This window comes from Leucoraja erinacea, chromosome 37 (genome assembly GCF_028641065.1).
Source record: "Leucoraja erinacea ecotype New England chromosome 37, Leri_hhj_1, whole genome shotgun sequence".
NCBI lineage: Eukaryota > Metazoa > Chordata > Chondrichthyes > Rajiformes > Rajidae > Leucoraja > Leucoraja erinaceus.
The window spans coordinates 2,312,096-2,328,936 of record NC_073413.1 but is presented as its reverse complement, the minus strand read 5'-3'; the positions used below and the strand labels follow the sequence as shown (position 1 = coordinate 2,328,936).

At 49.2% G+C, this 16,841-nt stretch overlaps 1 protein-coding gene across 1 annotated transcript in view; it reads right to left on the bottom strand.

Moving 5' to 3' along the window:
• Positions 1-380: 380 nt before the first annotated feature.
• poldip3 (polymerase (DNA-directed), delta interacting protein 3) overlaps positions 381-16,841 on the bottom strand; it is a 33,310-nt gene continuing 16,849 nt past the window's right edge. Inside the window, exons 4-9 of the mRNA XM_055663042.1 lie at positions 14,613-14,738; positions 12,427-12,618; positions 8,045-8,122; positions 6,183-6,312; positions 3,952-4,018; positions 381-1,446 (exon numbers count right to left, since the gene is read on the bottom strand). Coding sequence (XP_055519017.1) covers positions 1,275-1,446; positions 3,952-4,018; positions 6,183-6,312; positions 8,045-8,122; positions 12,427-12,618; positions 14,613-14,738 — 765 coding nt within the window. The 3' untranslated portion in view covers positions 381-1,274. The remainder of the gene's footprint in view (positions 1,447-3,951; positions 4,019-6,182; positions 6,313-8,044; positions 8,123-12,426; positions 12,619-14,612; positions 14,739-16,841) is intronic.

The window sequence follows — 16,841 nt, the reverse complement described above, 5'->3', positions numbered from 1 at the left end:
CCCACACCTCAGTACTTAGCGCCCTGCAGAGCACGCACACACACACACACGCAGGCAGAAAGACACTCACAGACGCACACACAGACAGTCACACACACAGACAGTCTCTCACACACACACACACACACAGTCGGTCAGACACATATACAGTCAGTCAGTCTCAGACACACAGTCAGGCAGACACGTGCAGGCAGACAGACAGAGACACACACACACGGACACACACACACACACACGGGACAGAGACACACACACTCACACGGACACACACACTCACACGGACAGAGACACACACACTCACACGGACAGACGGACAGACACACGGACAGACACACACAGACGGACAGAGACACACACGGACAGACACACACACACACACGGACAGAGACACACACACACACACACTCACACGGACAGAGACACACACTCACACGGACAGAGACACACACACACGGACAGAGACACACACACACGGACAGAGACACACACACACACGGACAGAGACACACACACACGGACAGAGACACACACACACACGGACAGAGACACACACACACACACGGACAGAGACACACACACTCACACGGACAGAGACACTCACACGGATAGAGACACACTCACACGGACAGACACACACACTCACACGGACAGAGACAGACACACACACACACACACAGACTGAGACACACACAGCTTTGCATACACATCCAACAGCACTATAAACATTGGAAGGTGATTGAGAGAGCCAGTAGTTTAGTTTTCTGCTGCCTTTCTTTGTCCAAGCTATGGCACGTGTGTGTGCAGGTGAGCAGAGAAGCAGTGACTCAGCTGCCTGTGGGGGAGGTGGAGCTCTGAGTCAGGGTGTGGGCAGCAGCAGGTTAAAGTGCTGCATCTCTGTCACTCTAGCTGCCTCCCACAGAGCTCAGCCTACACTGGAGAGAGGGGACAATTGACCAATGTCCTTGGAATCATTGTATTCAGGCCAGCCCATGGAACAACCTGTATCGCCAGTGAAGGAATGCAGTCAGGCACAGTGGCTTAAAGGGGGCATTCACTGGCTTAATCGATGGGGTGAAGGGAGGAGAGAGGCTGGGGTATCTGGGGGAGAGAGAGCACAGGTGACCTCAGCTACTTACTGCTCATTCTACGTCACCCGCTCCAGACAGCATCAGGTGGAAAGGACTTAAAGAAAGTCGGGAAACCATTAAACACAACAAAGGCAGAGGAGTTGGGCTGTGGGCGGCCGGGTGTGGGGGTGGCATCGCCAGCACCAGTTAGAGTTTGATCTTGAAAGCGGTGGGCTGGGCTGACGTCGAGGGTCCCGAGGATTTGAAAAGAGCTTTCAGGACAGTCTCCGGGTCGACCTCTGCCGGGGGCTGGTTGGACGGGCGAGGCTTGCTGCGGAGAATCTCGGGCTTCTTCACCGCCGGAGTGTCGCTCAGTCTCCTGCAGGGGAAGGGCGGAGATGATCAGTGACCGACAACCCCCGTGTTTCAATCCCTTCCCTTCCCCTCAGCACCTTAGTAACCCTGGGAGGCACGGTGGCACAGCAGTAGAATTGCCCATTCGCGGGTCCAGCCAGTGGGTCGAGAAGGTTCACCAGGCCGATTCCTGGGATGGCAGGACTTTCATATGAAGAACGACTGGATCGACTCGGCTTGTGCTCGCTAGAATTTAGAAGATTGAGGGGGGATCTTATAGAAACGTACAAAATTCTTAAGCGGTTGGACAGGCTAGATGCAGGAAGATTGTTCTCGATGTTGGCTAAGTCCAGAACAAGGGGTCACAGTTTAAGGATAAGGGGGAAGTCTTTTAGGACTGAGATGAGAAAAACATTTTTCACACGGAGAGTGGAGAATCTGTGGAATTTTCTGCCACAGAAGGTAGTTGATGCCAGTTCATTGGCTATATTTAAGAGGGAGTTAGATGTGGCCCTTGTGGCTAAAGGGATCAGGGGGTATGGAGAGAAGGCAGGGATGGGATACTGAGTTGGATGATCAGCCATGATCATATTGAATGGCGGTGCAGGCTCGAAGGGCCGAATGGCCTACTCCCGCACCTATCTATGTTTCTATCATTAACCAGGGGTAGCTTACAGAGGCCGATTAACCTGCAAACCCGCACGTCTTTTGGAATGTGGGAGGAAACCAGAGCAAATCCACACGGTCACAGGGAGAACGTACAAACTTCACAGCGCCACCGGGCTGCCCTTAAGTGCTGCCGAGGAGGCTTTTGCTTTCAGGAATGGCCAAAGACATGGTGGGAGTGTCCTCTCCCCAAAGCCCAGGCAAGGGCTGCATGCTGGGGGCGGTTTTGTTCAGCGGTAGGTGGGAGATTCTCTGGGAAGGTGGATTCAGGGTGAAGAGAGGCACATGGCAGCAGCCAGTGCCACAGGAGGGCTTATTGCCTGTGGCCTGAGTTCAGGCAAGCCAGGGTGATGTAGGAGGTGAGGGATGTGTAGGAAGTAATTGCAGATGCTGGTTTAAACCGAAAATAGGCACAAAAAGCCGGAGTAACTCAGCGGGACAGGCAGCATCTCTGGAGAGAAGTAACGGGTGACGTTTCGGGTCTGAAGAAGTGTAGAAACCGTCTTGGCTGCTAACCGTCTTTTGCTGAAGTAGATAGAAACTAAAAGCTGGAGAAACTCAGCGGGACAGGCAGCATCTCTGGAGAGAAAGGAATGGGTGACGTTTCGGGTCTGTAAGAAGGGTCTCGACCCGAAACTTCACCCATTACTTCTCTCCAGAGATGCTGCCTGTCCCGCTGAGTTACTCCAGCTTTTTGTCTATTTTAGGAGGGGATTGATGATGGACATCAGGAAGAGGATGATTGAGAAACACGCCTCGTGCAGCAGCAGGCCTGGTTGACCTCTGCGAGAAGACAGGACTGTTCCATTAACTGTTTGTAACTATGTTGGCCTCAGAAAGGTGGCGACTCTGTGTGTACTGCCCGGGAGAGGTCCGCTGTATTTATCAGATAGTGTGCAAAAGCAAAGCATTTTACTGCACCTGTGACAATAAAGTATCATTGAATCATCATTGAACAGCAAAAGGAAAACATCAGAGCATGCAGCTTATGTGCAGGGTTTGGAGAGAGAACACAACCTTAGACTGTCTTTGGCTTTCTGACAGAAAAGCCGTCCCTTCTAAGCCCTCGAGCAGTCAGGAGTTTGAATGCAAACCTGTTGCAGGGACTGGGTGAACAAACTCAGTCCCAACACGCCCATCCACCTATTTTTGTACCTTTGGCAAACTGGGAAAGCTTATATTTTGTTCCCTTCCCCAGGTCAATAATGTAAATATACACAATTGAGGGCAAGAACTGATCGCTGGGTTACTGCATCAGTTACACCCTCCAGCCATAGGGACAGATATAGGTCAGCTGTCAGTATTAAGTCTGTTCTAAAACCCACTTCCTTCATTAGCTTGGGTTCGTCACTAAAGCACCAGCCTCTCATGTGGCACTTTGTCAAATGCCTTCAGGACATCTACACACGCTCCATCTACACGCCCCCCTCCACTGACCAGTAGCAAGAGAACTCATCAACATTGGGTGGGGAGGTGAGGGAGAGAGGGGACGGGGAGTGGGAGAACCTGTGAGGAGGGGTGGGGGAAAGAAGTTGTGGGGAGGGGTTGGAGGAGATGGGGTGGGGAGAAGGTGTAGGGAGGGGCAGGGAGTAGGTGTAGGGGAGAGAGGTTGCGGGGGGAGGGGGGGGGGAGGTGGGGTGTGGGGAGGTGGGAGGGGGGGAGTAGGTGTAGGGGGAGAGGTTGCGGGGATGGGAGGGGTGGGGTGTGGGGAAGGACATGGAAGGGGAAGGTGTATGGGGGGGGGGGGGGTGAAGGACATGGGGGTGGTGCATGGGGGGGAGGAAGGTGGGGGAGAAGGTGCGGGGAGGTGCAGGGAGAGGGAAGGGGAGTGTGGGGCACACAGCCCAGTACCACAGCCACTTACAATAGGATTGGCTGCTCTGAAGTGATGACGTTACCATTCACGTGAAGGTTGCATTTCATCGGCTGACCTGTGAGGGGGAGAAGAGCATGTTCAGGGAGAACTAACGGAACAAACTGTACCCCCCCAACCTCGCACAGTTTCAGATGCTCCCCAACATCGTGCAATTTCAATGCTCCCCAACCTCGCGCAGTTTCAATGCTCTCCACAACAACCTTGCAGTTTCAATGCTTCCCCCCACCCACCCCTGCAGTTTCAATGCTTGTTTCAATACTCCCCCACAACTTCGCCGTTTCCACACTCTCCCAGTTTCAACACACCCCAAACTTGCCCAATTTCAATTCCCTCCCCCCAACCTTGCAGTTTCAATGCTCCCCCGACCTCAGAGTTTCAATGCTCCCTCAATTCGCGCAGTTTTAATGTTCCCACAAGCTCCCCCTCACTCCCTCTTCACCTATGCGCAGTTACAACTAACACCATCCCCCCAACGGTGATTGGCCTCATCAGCAACAACACACAGGGAGGAGGTTTAGCAGCATACTCCCCCCAACCTCCACCAAGGAGCTCATTGTAGTTTTCAATACTCCCCCACAACTTCGCCGTTTCAGGTTCAACAGCACATCTCTCCCAGTTTCAATGCTTGCCCCCAACCATCACGCAGTTTCAATATTCCCCCAAGAAGGCCCATCTGTTCCTCAATCCCCCCCCCCCCGAGAGCCCTTACCAACTCTCACAGTTTCAATGCTCCCCCCGACCTCAGAGGGTTGAAAATTGCAATGCTCCCCTCATTGAGTCTGCGCAGTTTCTAATGTTCCCACAACCTCTCACCCCACAGTTTTACAGGGAGGCGCTACTCTCAAACACCACACAGTTTCAATACTCCCAAAATCCCGGTGACATAGCGCCTCTCTCCAAATTCACCGGGCAGTTTTCAAGCCATTTCCCAACAACAATGACATTAAATTGAATCAGTTCTGAATCTGAACCTGAACCTCATACAGTTTCAGTGCTCTCCAAACACCACACAGTTTCAATACTCCCCAAATCCCACATAGCGCCCCTCTCCAACACCGGGCAGTTTCAATACTCCCCAACTTCAATATACCCCAAACCCCATGCAGTTTCAATACTCCCCAAATCCCGTGCAGTATTGCCCGTCCCCATACTCATTTGGAAGCCTCACTCTCTCCTGGACGATCGACACTCTCTCCGAGCCCAACGCTGGATCGTTTTTACTTTGCTTCCCCCAACCGAACCTTGCACCTTATTTGTTCTCCCCACACAGCAAACCTTCCTCAGCCTCCCCTGAAGCAGTGGGATTCTCCCCCCCCCCACCCATGCCCTCACACCCCACATGAACAGACCCGGCCCTGCGAGTTCCACAGAACCTCCCCCACTCTGCGTGCACCACCAGCATCCCGTGACCCTTCCTCAGTCTCCGTGCATTGGCAATATGTCTTGCTGAACAGTTCTCGTCGTTCTGTGTCTCTGGTCAGCATCGGCATACCCAAAGGGAGGCATTGGTCGGTCGGTGTGTAGCTGCCTCCCTGAGGGAGAGGGACTGGAGAGTGAGGACACGGCAGGACCCGGAGTCAGGGGCCACGACTGGCTTGTCAATCGGCAGCCAAATCCATCTCTTTATCCCACAAAGAATGATGGAGTCAGGCTGCCATTTGACGAGAGCTTTCGCTCGTGAAGGAGAATGGGAGGCGGGGAGAGATGCTGGGGGGCAGACACTCCACTTCCTGAAGAAACAAGGCTTGGCCAGTCCCTCCTGGGTGGGTTCTTTGCCGACTCCTGCCCTTCACTTCAGTATTGATGTGTGAGGCAGGAGGAGGGATTTCAGCAGAAATTCCCAGACACCAGTCAGTAATGACCCGAGTTGCAGCCTCACAGTGTTCAGAGACCCCGGTTCAATCCTGACCTTGGGAGCTGTCTGCGTGGAGTTTGCACGTCCTCCCTATGACTGTGTGCCTTTCCTCTGTGTGCTCCGGTTTCCACCCACATCCCAAAGACGTGCGGTTTTGTAGGTTAATTGCCCCTGATGCGAAGGTGAAGTGGGGCGACCTAGAACTGGTGTGCACGGGCGATCGTGATGGCCAGCATGAACTCAGTGGGCTGAAGGGCCTGTTTCCATGCTGCAAACTTCAGTCAAATCAATCAATTTAAAAAAAAAAAACAAAAAAAACCCTAGTTGGCAAGGATTTCGAGCCATATTGTAATAGCCGATTTACCGTCCAAACATCTGTTGTTGTACTTCTTGTACGCCGCGATGGCATCGTCCTTTCTGACGAAGACGACTTCTGCCACTCCTGGATGGACGAGGCGGGCACGCTTCAGAGCGCCGCAAACACAAAACAACTCCTGGGGGCGGGAGGGAGGGAGGGAGAGTAAAGAGTGAATCACAGCCTCAGCCACTGCTCCACTTGGCTCATCCCTAACACACTACACACACTCCAGCGCCACCCACTCCTGCGTCTTTCTCTTCCTGAGCACAGGCCCTAGTCAGAACTAACGAGCAATTTAGTCTGTTGGCCTGCTGGTGATTGTTCTCCGCCAGTTCCCTTTGGCAACGTCAATGTTCACCAAAGATTCGAACTAGGTTCAAAAAGCTGGAGTAACACAGCGGGTCAGGCAGCATCTCTGGAGACAAGGAATAGGTGACGTTTCGGGGTCGAGACCCGTCCTCAGCCTAAGATTGCTTTAACATTTTCATTGTTTTTCTCCCGGGGTGGAAGATTGCAACCTTCACGTGGTCCGCCCTGTTTCGACTAATGCAATCAACTCGACGTGCACAAACGGAAGATCAAATACAACAAGTTGTCCAACAACTGTGCACGCCACACAAAAGAAGATTGCTTTTCTCCCGAGATGCTGCTTGTTCCGCTGGGTTGCTCCAGCATTTTGTGTCTATCTTCGGTGTAAACCAGCGTCTGCAGTTCCTTCCTGCACAAAGACTCAATTTAGTCTGAACTCGAGTCACGGGTCCAGTCATTTCACAAAACGCCGCCAGCCCAATGCCACGATCTGAGGCACAGTCTGACGTCTGCAATAACCTCCCGACATGGAGTTTGGAATTGTTTTGCAGCCACTCCCCATGCTGTGTGATGACTCCCTCCCTCTGGAAATGGAACTGGCCTGCACTCCATGCAATAATGTTTCATGTATCCTGTGCTTTTATGGCTGTTAGCAGATCAATTTCTCTCCAGCAATAAATAAAGTTCTATCTTATCGTATCACACAGCCGTCACCACGTAACCCAGGGGATGGTAAGCAGAGACAGACAATGCTTCCACAGTTAAACTTTCCAGTTGCCCCCCTCACCAAGACCAGAGTGAGACTGCTCACTTCTCAATTAACCCCCCAGAACTGGATGAGATTTCATCTACTGACTGCTATAAATCCCAACCCCAGGATCAGTTACACTGCTCCCTCCCCAATAAAGCTCCATGCGTTAAGAAGCAGTTAGACAGGTACATGGATAGGACAGGTTTGGAGGGATGTGGACTAAATGTTGGTAGGTGGGACTAGTGTCGCTGGGACATGTTGGCCGGTGTGGGCAAGTTGGGCCGAAGGGCCTGTTTCCACGCTGTATCGCTCCATGATTTATACAATAGACAATAGGTGCTGGAGTAGGCTATTTGGCCCTTCGAGCCAGCACCGCCATTCAATGTGATCATGGGTGATCATCCCCAATCAGTACCCTGTTCCTGCCTTCTCCCCATATCCCCTGACTCTGCTATTTTTAAGAGCCCTATCTAGCTCTCACTTGAAAGCATCCAGAGAACCTGCCTCCACCGCTCTGAGGCAGAGAATATGGTCGGCACAAACCAGCAATCCCTGCACATTCACACCACACATGGGACAATTGTTACATTTATACTGCCCTCCCTGCAACAGAACTCTTATAGGAACAAGGGTAGGCTGCTCTCTCTCTCCATCAATCTTCAGAAGCATCTACATCAGAAGGACTGCAGTGGTTCTATGAGAGAGTTCACCTCACCTTCCCAAATCCTCAGGGACGGGAGCAAAATGACATTCTGAAGTAACTGTGCAGAAATGGTCAAAAAGGCGCATCTGGAAGCGTCAGACTCACCACAATATCCTCCTCAGTCACTCGTGGATGGAGATTGTTGACGGTCATTTTTGTTCCTTCCAATGGGCTCAGATTCAGCTGTGAAGGAGGGCAGAGACGGATTAGATTACGCTCATGCCAGGTGAAAGAGACTGCAGGAATCTGGGCCCATTGAGTATAGGAGCAGGGAGGTTCTACTGCAGGTGCTGGAATCTGGAGCAAAGCACAAAGTGCTGGAGGAACTCAGTAGGTCAGGCAGCATCTGGGGGTGGGATTGGACAGGCGACGATTCGAGTCGGGACTCTTCTTCATTCATGCCAAAGTGCTCAAGGGCACAGTATGAACTCCCAGCTGTGGGTATAGTTTTAGTTTTAGAATCACAGCATGGAGTCGGCACAGATCAGCAATCCCTGCACATTAACACCACACTTGGGACAATCGTTACATTTATACTAAACCAATTAACGTACAAACCTTTACGTCTGGTTTACGGAGTGTGGGAGGAAACCCGAAGTAGTCGGAGAAAACCCACACAGGTCATGGGGAGACCATACAGACCAGCACAGACTAGCACCCGTCGCAAGGTTCGAACCTGGGTCTCTGCTGCTGTAAGCACTGTAAGGCAGCAACTCTACCGCTGCGCCATTGTGGCTATCGGTTACACAGGGGAACAACTGAACTCCCACTGCGTGCAATGCCTTGTGGAGAAGTCGATGCTTCACTAGGGACATAATCAGACAGCAGGGCACTCCTGCAACACCTTTTACCATTGATGCCAGGGGATAGTGGAAGCTGAAGGCAATTTACATTTAAAAGATACATAACCAAAATAGCCACAGTGTTTCAGAGACAAGTAAAAGCCAAAATATAATGCCAATGGTAAGAATGAATCACATGCTCATGGTAACCATAAAATGAAAAACAAAGAAATGGACACAAACAGGAACAGGACTCATAACTCAGCGGGTGAGGGAGCATCTATGGAGCGAAGGAAATTCGCTCCATAGATGCTGCCTCACCCGCTGAGTTTCTCCAGCACTTTTGTCTACCTTCAATTTTCCTGCATCTGCAGTTCCTTCTTAAACATGTCCAGCTACCTTGAAGAGTCTGTGAACCTACACTCCAAGGTCCTTCCATTCCTTCGATTATCTGCAGTTCCTTCTTAAACAGGGCTCAAAACGTTCCTTTAGAAATAATTTCTTTAGTCAGTGGAATTCAATGCCACAGACAACTGTGGAGGACACGTCATTGGGTATTTTTAAGGCGCACCTTGATAGAATCTTTAAGAAAGAACTGCAGATGCTTGAAAATTCAAAGGTAGACAAAAATGCTGGAGAAACTCGGTGGGTGAGGCAGCATCTATGGAGCGAAGGAACAGGCGACATTTCGGACTGATGGATGGGGGGGGGGGGAAGACAGGTTAGCAAGGTTCGGGAAAGAGACAAACAGCCCACAAACCTACACGAGTGGCCACATATTTGGCTGGTGGAATATAATGTGGCAAAATGCACATTATATTCCGAAATGCTACACCTGGAATATACGAGATTCCTTCTAGTAGGCAAACCAGACCATTTCCAAAAGATTTGGTCTCCATTTATCGACTTACTACAAGTATATGGTGCAACAGAATTCTGAAAATAAATGGTTTCAGGACCTGGTGAGGGGTGAGGAAAAATACGAAGTTGGTATATCCCTTTTATCTCCTTTTTTAAACTTTTAATATATCTTTTTCTCTTTTTCTATGGCTTACATCTTAATTCTTTTTCGAATTTTTCGTGTCTAAGGGTCTCTTTTGATCACTCTTTCACACACTCACTATCCTATTTCACTCTTTACTTTTCTGCTTTTTAAAGCTTAAAATACGAAGTGATACAGGAAATGTAATATGTTATTTTTGGCTTATATTATTGTAATGTACACTACTTCTAATAAATATATATATATATTTTTTTAAAACACAGTTGTCCCATTTGGAAGGGTAGATGGCACTGGCTAGTCTGCACTTGAAGTACTGAGCACGATCCTGATCTCACCTGCACAGGAGAGGTGATATGATACATTAACCCACCAACTCACGCATCTTTGCGATGTGGGAAACATAGAAACATAGAAATTAGGTACAGGAGTAGGCCATTCGGCCCTTCGAGCCTGCACCGCCATTCAATATGATCATGGCTGATCATCCAACTCAGTATCCCATACCTGCCTTCTCTCCATACCCCCTGATCCCCTTAGCCACAAGGGCCACATCTAACTCCCTCTTAAATATAGCCAATGAGCTGGCCTCAACTACCCTCTGCGGCAGAGAGTTCCAGAGATTCACCACTCTCTGTGTGAAAAAAGTTCTTCTCATCTCGGTTTTAAAGGATTTCCCCCTTATCCTTAAGCTGTGACCCCTTGTCTTGGACTTCCCCAACATCGGAAGCAATCTTCCTGCATCTAGCCTGTCCAACCCCTTAAGAATTTTGTAAGTTTCTATAAGATCCCCTCTCGATCTCCTAAATTCTAGAGAGTATAAACCAAGTCTATCCAGTCTTTCTTCATAAGACAGTCCTGACATCCCAGGAATCAGTTTGGTGAACCTTCTCTGCACTCCCTCTATGGCAATAATGTCCTTCCTCAGATTAGGAGACCAAAACTGTACACAATACTCCATGTGTGGTCTCACCAAGACCCTGTACAACTGCAGTAGAACCTCCCTGCTCCTATACTCAAATCCTTTTGCTATGGACGAAAGTGGATCACTCACGCACAGGACGGCACAGTGGTGCAGCGGTCCAGCTGCTGCCTTACAGCGCCAGAGACCCCGGTTCTATCCTGACTTTGGGTGTGTGTCTGTACGGAGTTTGTATATTCTCCCTGTGACCGTGCGGGTTTTCTCTGGGTGCCTGTTTCCTCCTCGGACCTATGGTGCTGTAAGACAGCAACTCTACCAATGTGCCCAAGTGTGGTCAAAGGTCAAAGGTCAAAAACTTTATTTGCCATTTGTGCTTACACACATAGGAACTCTTGTGCGGTTGTTCAGAGAGTCAAGTCAAGTTAAAAAGACACACAGAAGACACATAATCTATAAAAACATATACTTCTCTAGAACTAAAAAAGAAAGAAAATGCCTAAAACCCTATATAAAGGGGAAAGTGAGAGCATTGTAAATTACACAAACCCTATATAAAAAGTGTTGATTGCATTGTAAATTGCACAGGCCCAGGAGACAATATAATATAATATGATGTGCTATGAGGTAGGTCAGGACATCAGTTCATTTTGTTTTGGCCAAGAGTCTCACTGTGGCAGGGAAGAAGCTCTTAAAAAAGCGTGTTCTGTTTGTGACGATGCTGTCCGCTCGTCTGTGCCTGAGGTTGTATGTGCAGTTTTTGTGTTTGAGCAGGGAGTGAGCTGGATGTAGTGTGTCTCTGATGATTCTCTCTGCTCTTTTTTGACAGCGCTGTGTATAGATTGTATCCATGGAGGGGAGTTCATGTATTGTGGTGCAGCGTATTGACCAGAATGAAACCCAGGCTCAGAGTTTTTAAATGACAAGCTTACACAAAGACTTGATGCGGTGCCTCGAAACACTTTGCTGGTGAAGCAGTGATTTAATTCTTTCGATTTAGTACAAGGTGGTGTCTCTCCTCTGTGTCGGGGGAACTAAAGGCAGACTGGGAAACTGGTCCGTGAAACACCTCCTCCATTCCGTGCTTGCGAGTGCTCCAAACTTCCAGTTCCTGCCACGTCCATCAGCAAACTGAACTACAACTGATTACATTTGTTAAAAGCCTGCCACTGGGTAAGATCTGCAGACTAGTGGGAGAGGCCGCAGCCTCAGGAAAAAAAGGAGCTACCTTTTGATTGGAGATGCGGAGGAATTTCTTTAGCCTGTGGAATTTATTGCCACAGAAGGCGGTGGAGGCCGAGTCAGTGGGTATTTTTAAAGCAGGGATGGATAGGCTCTTGATTATTACGGGTTTAAAAGGTTATGTGAGATGGCAGGAGAATGGGGTGTTGATGGGAGGGAAATTAGATCTGCCATGATCGGATAGGCTGAGCAGACTCCATGGGCCTAATTCTACTCCTAAGTCTCGGTTAAATATCAATGGGCGGCACAGTGGAGTTTCTGCCTCACAGCGCCAAAGATCCGGTTTCAACCCCGACTCTGTGTGCTGTCTGTAAGAAGTTTGTACGTTCTCCCTGTGACCACGTGGATTTTCTCTGGGTGTTCCAGTTCCATCAGTATCAATGAAACAATCCCGCGGGCCAAAGACATACAGGTTTGTAGGTTAATTGGATTCTATAAATTGTCCCTAGAGTGTGGCATAATGCGAGTGTTTCCGTGCTGTATCTCTGAAGCCCAAAGTCAAGTCTGAAGTCAATGTAGTTGGTGCAGTGAGAAGACTGGGTACCTCCGGAGGTAATGCGTCGTCAGCTGGCTCCGCCCCCACTGCGAGCGCCGGCGCGCTCGATACGTTAGTTGTGGGTCTGGAGCGTGTGAGGGTGAGAGGAGGTGGCGGAGGAGCAGTGTACGAGTCATTCTGCACCACTTTGGTCAGAGGAACGGGCTTCCCAAGGGACAGCTTGGAGGCAGACAAACCAACCTGCAGGGAGCAGAGTAAAACAAAACAGGGTTAACCCTCGAGAGGTACACAGCCGTAAATCTAACCCACGCACCCAGGTACGCAGCCCCAACTTTGACCCACGCACAACTTATTGTGGTCGTTTATGCATATCATTCTGACCAGATGATTCTTTGGACGGATATGACACTTTAAAGCTGATCATTTAAGCATTTAGAAACATACTCTTGGGGACTGAAGAAGGTCCATCTGTCTCCTCAGATCCTGGTGAACTTCTACCGCTGCACCATCGAGAGCATCCTTACCAACTGCATCACAGTATGGTATGGCAACTGCTCTGTCTCCGACCGGAAGGGATTGCAGAGGGTGCTAAATTGCCCAACGCATCACCGGTTCCTCGCTCCCCTCCATTGAGTCTGTCCAGAGCAAGCGTTGTCTGCGGAGGGCGCTCAGCATCGCCAAGGACTGCTCTCACCCCAACCATGGACTGTTTACCCTCCTACCACCCGGGAGGCGCTACAGGTCTCTCCGCTGCTGAACCAGCAGGTCGAGGAACAGCTTCTTCCCGGCGGCTGTCACTCTACTCAACAACGTACCTCGGTGACTGCCAATCACCACCCCCCCCCCCCCGGACACTTATTATTATTTATTCAAATCATTTGCTATGTCGCTCTTCCAGGGAGATGCTAAATGCATTTCGTTGTCTCTGTACTGTACACTGACAATGACAATTAAAATTGAATCTGAATCTGAATCTTGAGGCACAGACTAAACATGGCACGCAGCATGTCTCAGTTTTGAAACACAGTAAATCCTTGTTTTAACGGACTCCTTTATACCAGATTTTGGATATAGCGGACAGACCTGCCAACGCCATGCCCGGCTCTCAACGCCTCCCCGGGTGTTTAGAACCCTGGCGTTTAGGAACACCAGCGGGCCCTTCCTCACCCACCGCACGGTCCGGTGACACGGCTGTGGTTGCCTCTAGGGACAGCACTTTCTTCGAGCCGCCATCACCGACAGGGCGTGCTTGGCCTCCGTGGGGCTCACCTGCTGCTTCTTTGTGTCAGCGGTGGCTTTGTCTGCTCCCGCTTGACCACCACCACTTCCTCCTCTCTGTCCAGTCAGCCTCATCTTTCCCCCCCATCCCCCTCCGCCGCAGAGTCCTCAACATATTCGTGGGAGAGTCTAGAACTAGAGGTCACAGCCTCAGAATTATGGGACGTTCTTTTAGGAAGGAGATGAGGAGAAATTTCTTTAGTCAGGGGGTGGTGAACCTATGGAATTATTTGGCACTGAAGCCTGTGGAGGCCAAGTCAGTGGATATTTTCAAGGCATACTGAATTGAACTGAACTTTATTTATAGAGCACTTTAAAAACAACCACTGTTGCAACAAAGTGCTGTACATGACTAATCATAAACATAAAAAAAAACCAATAAAAACATTAAAAGACAGTAAAAACAATAATAGAAACACTAAAACAAAAGCAAAGTCTCATGCAGGGGCGAAAGCCAAGGAATAGAAAAGGGTTTTAAGACTAGTTTTGAAAATGGACAGTGAAGGGGCCTGTCTAATGTGCAAAGGTAGAGTGTCGGAGCAGCAACAGAGAAGGCTCTATCCCCTCTATCCCCATAGATTCTTGATTAGTACAGATGTCAGAGGTCACGGGGAGAAGGCAGGAGAATGGGGTTAGGAGGGGGAGATACATCAGCCATGATTGAATGGCGGAGTAGACCAGATGGGCCGAATGGCCTAATTCTACTCCTATCCCTTATGACATTCCACCTTGAAAGTGGCAGCAGACAGCAATTCAGGTCAGGACCCTTCTTCCTACTGACGGTGACCATTTAGTTCACTGCGCCTGTTTGCAATTCTTTCAAAACCCTTCACTCTTTAGTAGACTGCATGTCCTTAAAAAACATGAAACTCTGGCCCAGTGCGTCACATTATTCTGCTGTAATAAACCTCATGGAAACGTTGAGCAACTTTGAAGAATAAAATACGGACTCTCACCCGTTTTTGAGCGAAGTGGTTTGTCAGTGTGGTGACTTTCATGGGTTTGTTTGCCAAGGGTATTGGGCGTAGAATATGATCTTGCTCCTCCTCGTCCTCCTCCTCAATATCCTCATCGTCAACGACCTGAGATAAAGATCGCAATTAGACTGCTTGGCAGAGTTGATTTGAATCCAGGTCACACTCAAACACTTCACATACAAGCAGTGAACCGAGTCGGCACCGGCCAGTGGTCACCCCTTACACTAACACTCTCCTAAATACAAGGGACAATTTACCATTTTACTGAAGCCAATTCACCTACAAACCAGTGTAGGAAGGAACTGCAGATGCTGGTTCAAGTCAAGTCAACTTTATTTGTCACATACACATACAAAATGTGCAGTGAAATGAAAGCGGCATTGACTGCGGATTGTGCAAAAATCTACAGAACTGAATAGAACAGAACCAGTATTTACATGTTAAAAATTTTTTTTTTTTTTTAAAAGACACAACAGTAAATTAGACCCTGGTGAAATCCTGACTCCGTCTCATCCTCTCTGTTTTCGCAGCATGACAGCGGAGGCGCTTGCCTGACCGTAGCAGCTGGAACAGTCCGTTGCTGGGGTGGTAGGGTTCAAATTGAAGATAGACACAAAATGCTGGAGTAACTCAGCGGGACAGGCAGCGGGACAGGCAGCATCTCTGGAGAATTTAGAAGATTGAGAGGGGATCTTATAGAAACTTTTCTTAAGGGGTTGGGACTCTTCAGGAAGATTGTTCCCGATGTTAGGGAAGTCCAGGACAAGGGGTCACAGCTTAAGGATAAAGGGGAAATCCTTTAAAACCGTGAGAAGAACTTTTTTCACACAGAGAGTGGTGAATCAACTCTCTGCCACAGAGGGTAGTTGAGGCCAGTTTGAGGGAGTTAGATGTGGCCCTGTGTGGCTAAGGGGATCAGGGGGTATGGAGAGAAGGGCAGGTACGGGATACTGGAGTTGGATGATCAGCCATGATCATATTGAATGGCGGTGCAGGCTCGAAGGGCCGAATGGCCTACTCCTGCACCTAATTTCTATGTTTCTATGTTTCTATGCATCTCTGGAGAGATACCCATTTCTTCTCTCTTCAACCTACAAACCTGCACATCTTTGGATTGTGGGAGGAAAACAGAGCATCCGGAGAAAGGCCTTGCGGTCACTGGGAGAACATATATACTCCGCACAGACAGCACCCGTATTCAGGGTTGAACTGGGGTGTCTGGCTCTGTAAGGCAGCAACTCTACCGCTGCGCCACCATTTTCCGACATCACCTGTACATTTCCCCCCCACAGATACTGCCCGATTCATTGAGTCCTCCAGCGCCTACTTCTTGGCTCAAGATTCTAGTATCTGCAGGGCCCCGTGTCGCTATAAAAATTGGCCATGCCATTGAGTGAGGGGGAAACTTTCAATAACTGAAGGAGGTCAGTTTGGCAGAAAAATTAAATCTGGAGAAAAGTGAAGTATTGCTTTTATTGGGGAGCGACAAGAGAACAAAAGGGGACATACTGGGAGACGAGGAGGAATGGAAGGACCTTGGAGTGTAGGTTCACAGACTCTTCAAGGTAGCTGGACATGTTTAAGAAGGAACTGCAGATGCAGGAAAATCGAAGGTAGACAGAAATGCTGGAGAAACTCAGCGGGTGAGGCAGCATCTATGGAGCGAAGGAAATAGGCGACATTTCAGGTCGAGACCCTTCTTCAGACTGTAGCTGGATTAGTCATTTAGGATGTGGTTGTTTATTAACTGATGCAGACGGTATCAAAGCTGTAAGGTTACATTTGAACTGTAATACCACTATTTGAGGAGACAGCTTGAGTGTTCAAGCTAAATTCAAGTTGGCAGGCACAGTGGCGCAGCAGTAGAGTTGCTGCCTTACAGCACCGGAAACCTGGGTTCGATCCTGTCCGTATGGAGTTTGCACGTTCTCCCTATGACTGTGTGGGTTGTCTCCAGTTTCCCTCCACACTCCAAAGACGTGTGGGTTTGTAGGTTAATTGACTTTGGTAAATTGCCCTTCGTGTGTAAGATAGAACTAGTGTGAATGGTGGTCGCAGGTCGGTTCGAAGGGCTTGTTTCCATCTGTATCTCTAAACTAAACTAAACTAAACATTAGGAAAGACGTGTTTGCTTTGGAGAGAGTTCAGAGCACGGGGCCAAAGTGTAGCTGTGAAGGAAGAGTGAATAAGCTGGGGCTTGTTTTCTTT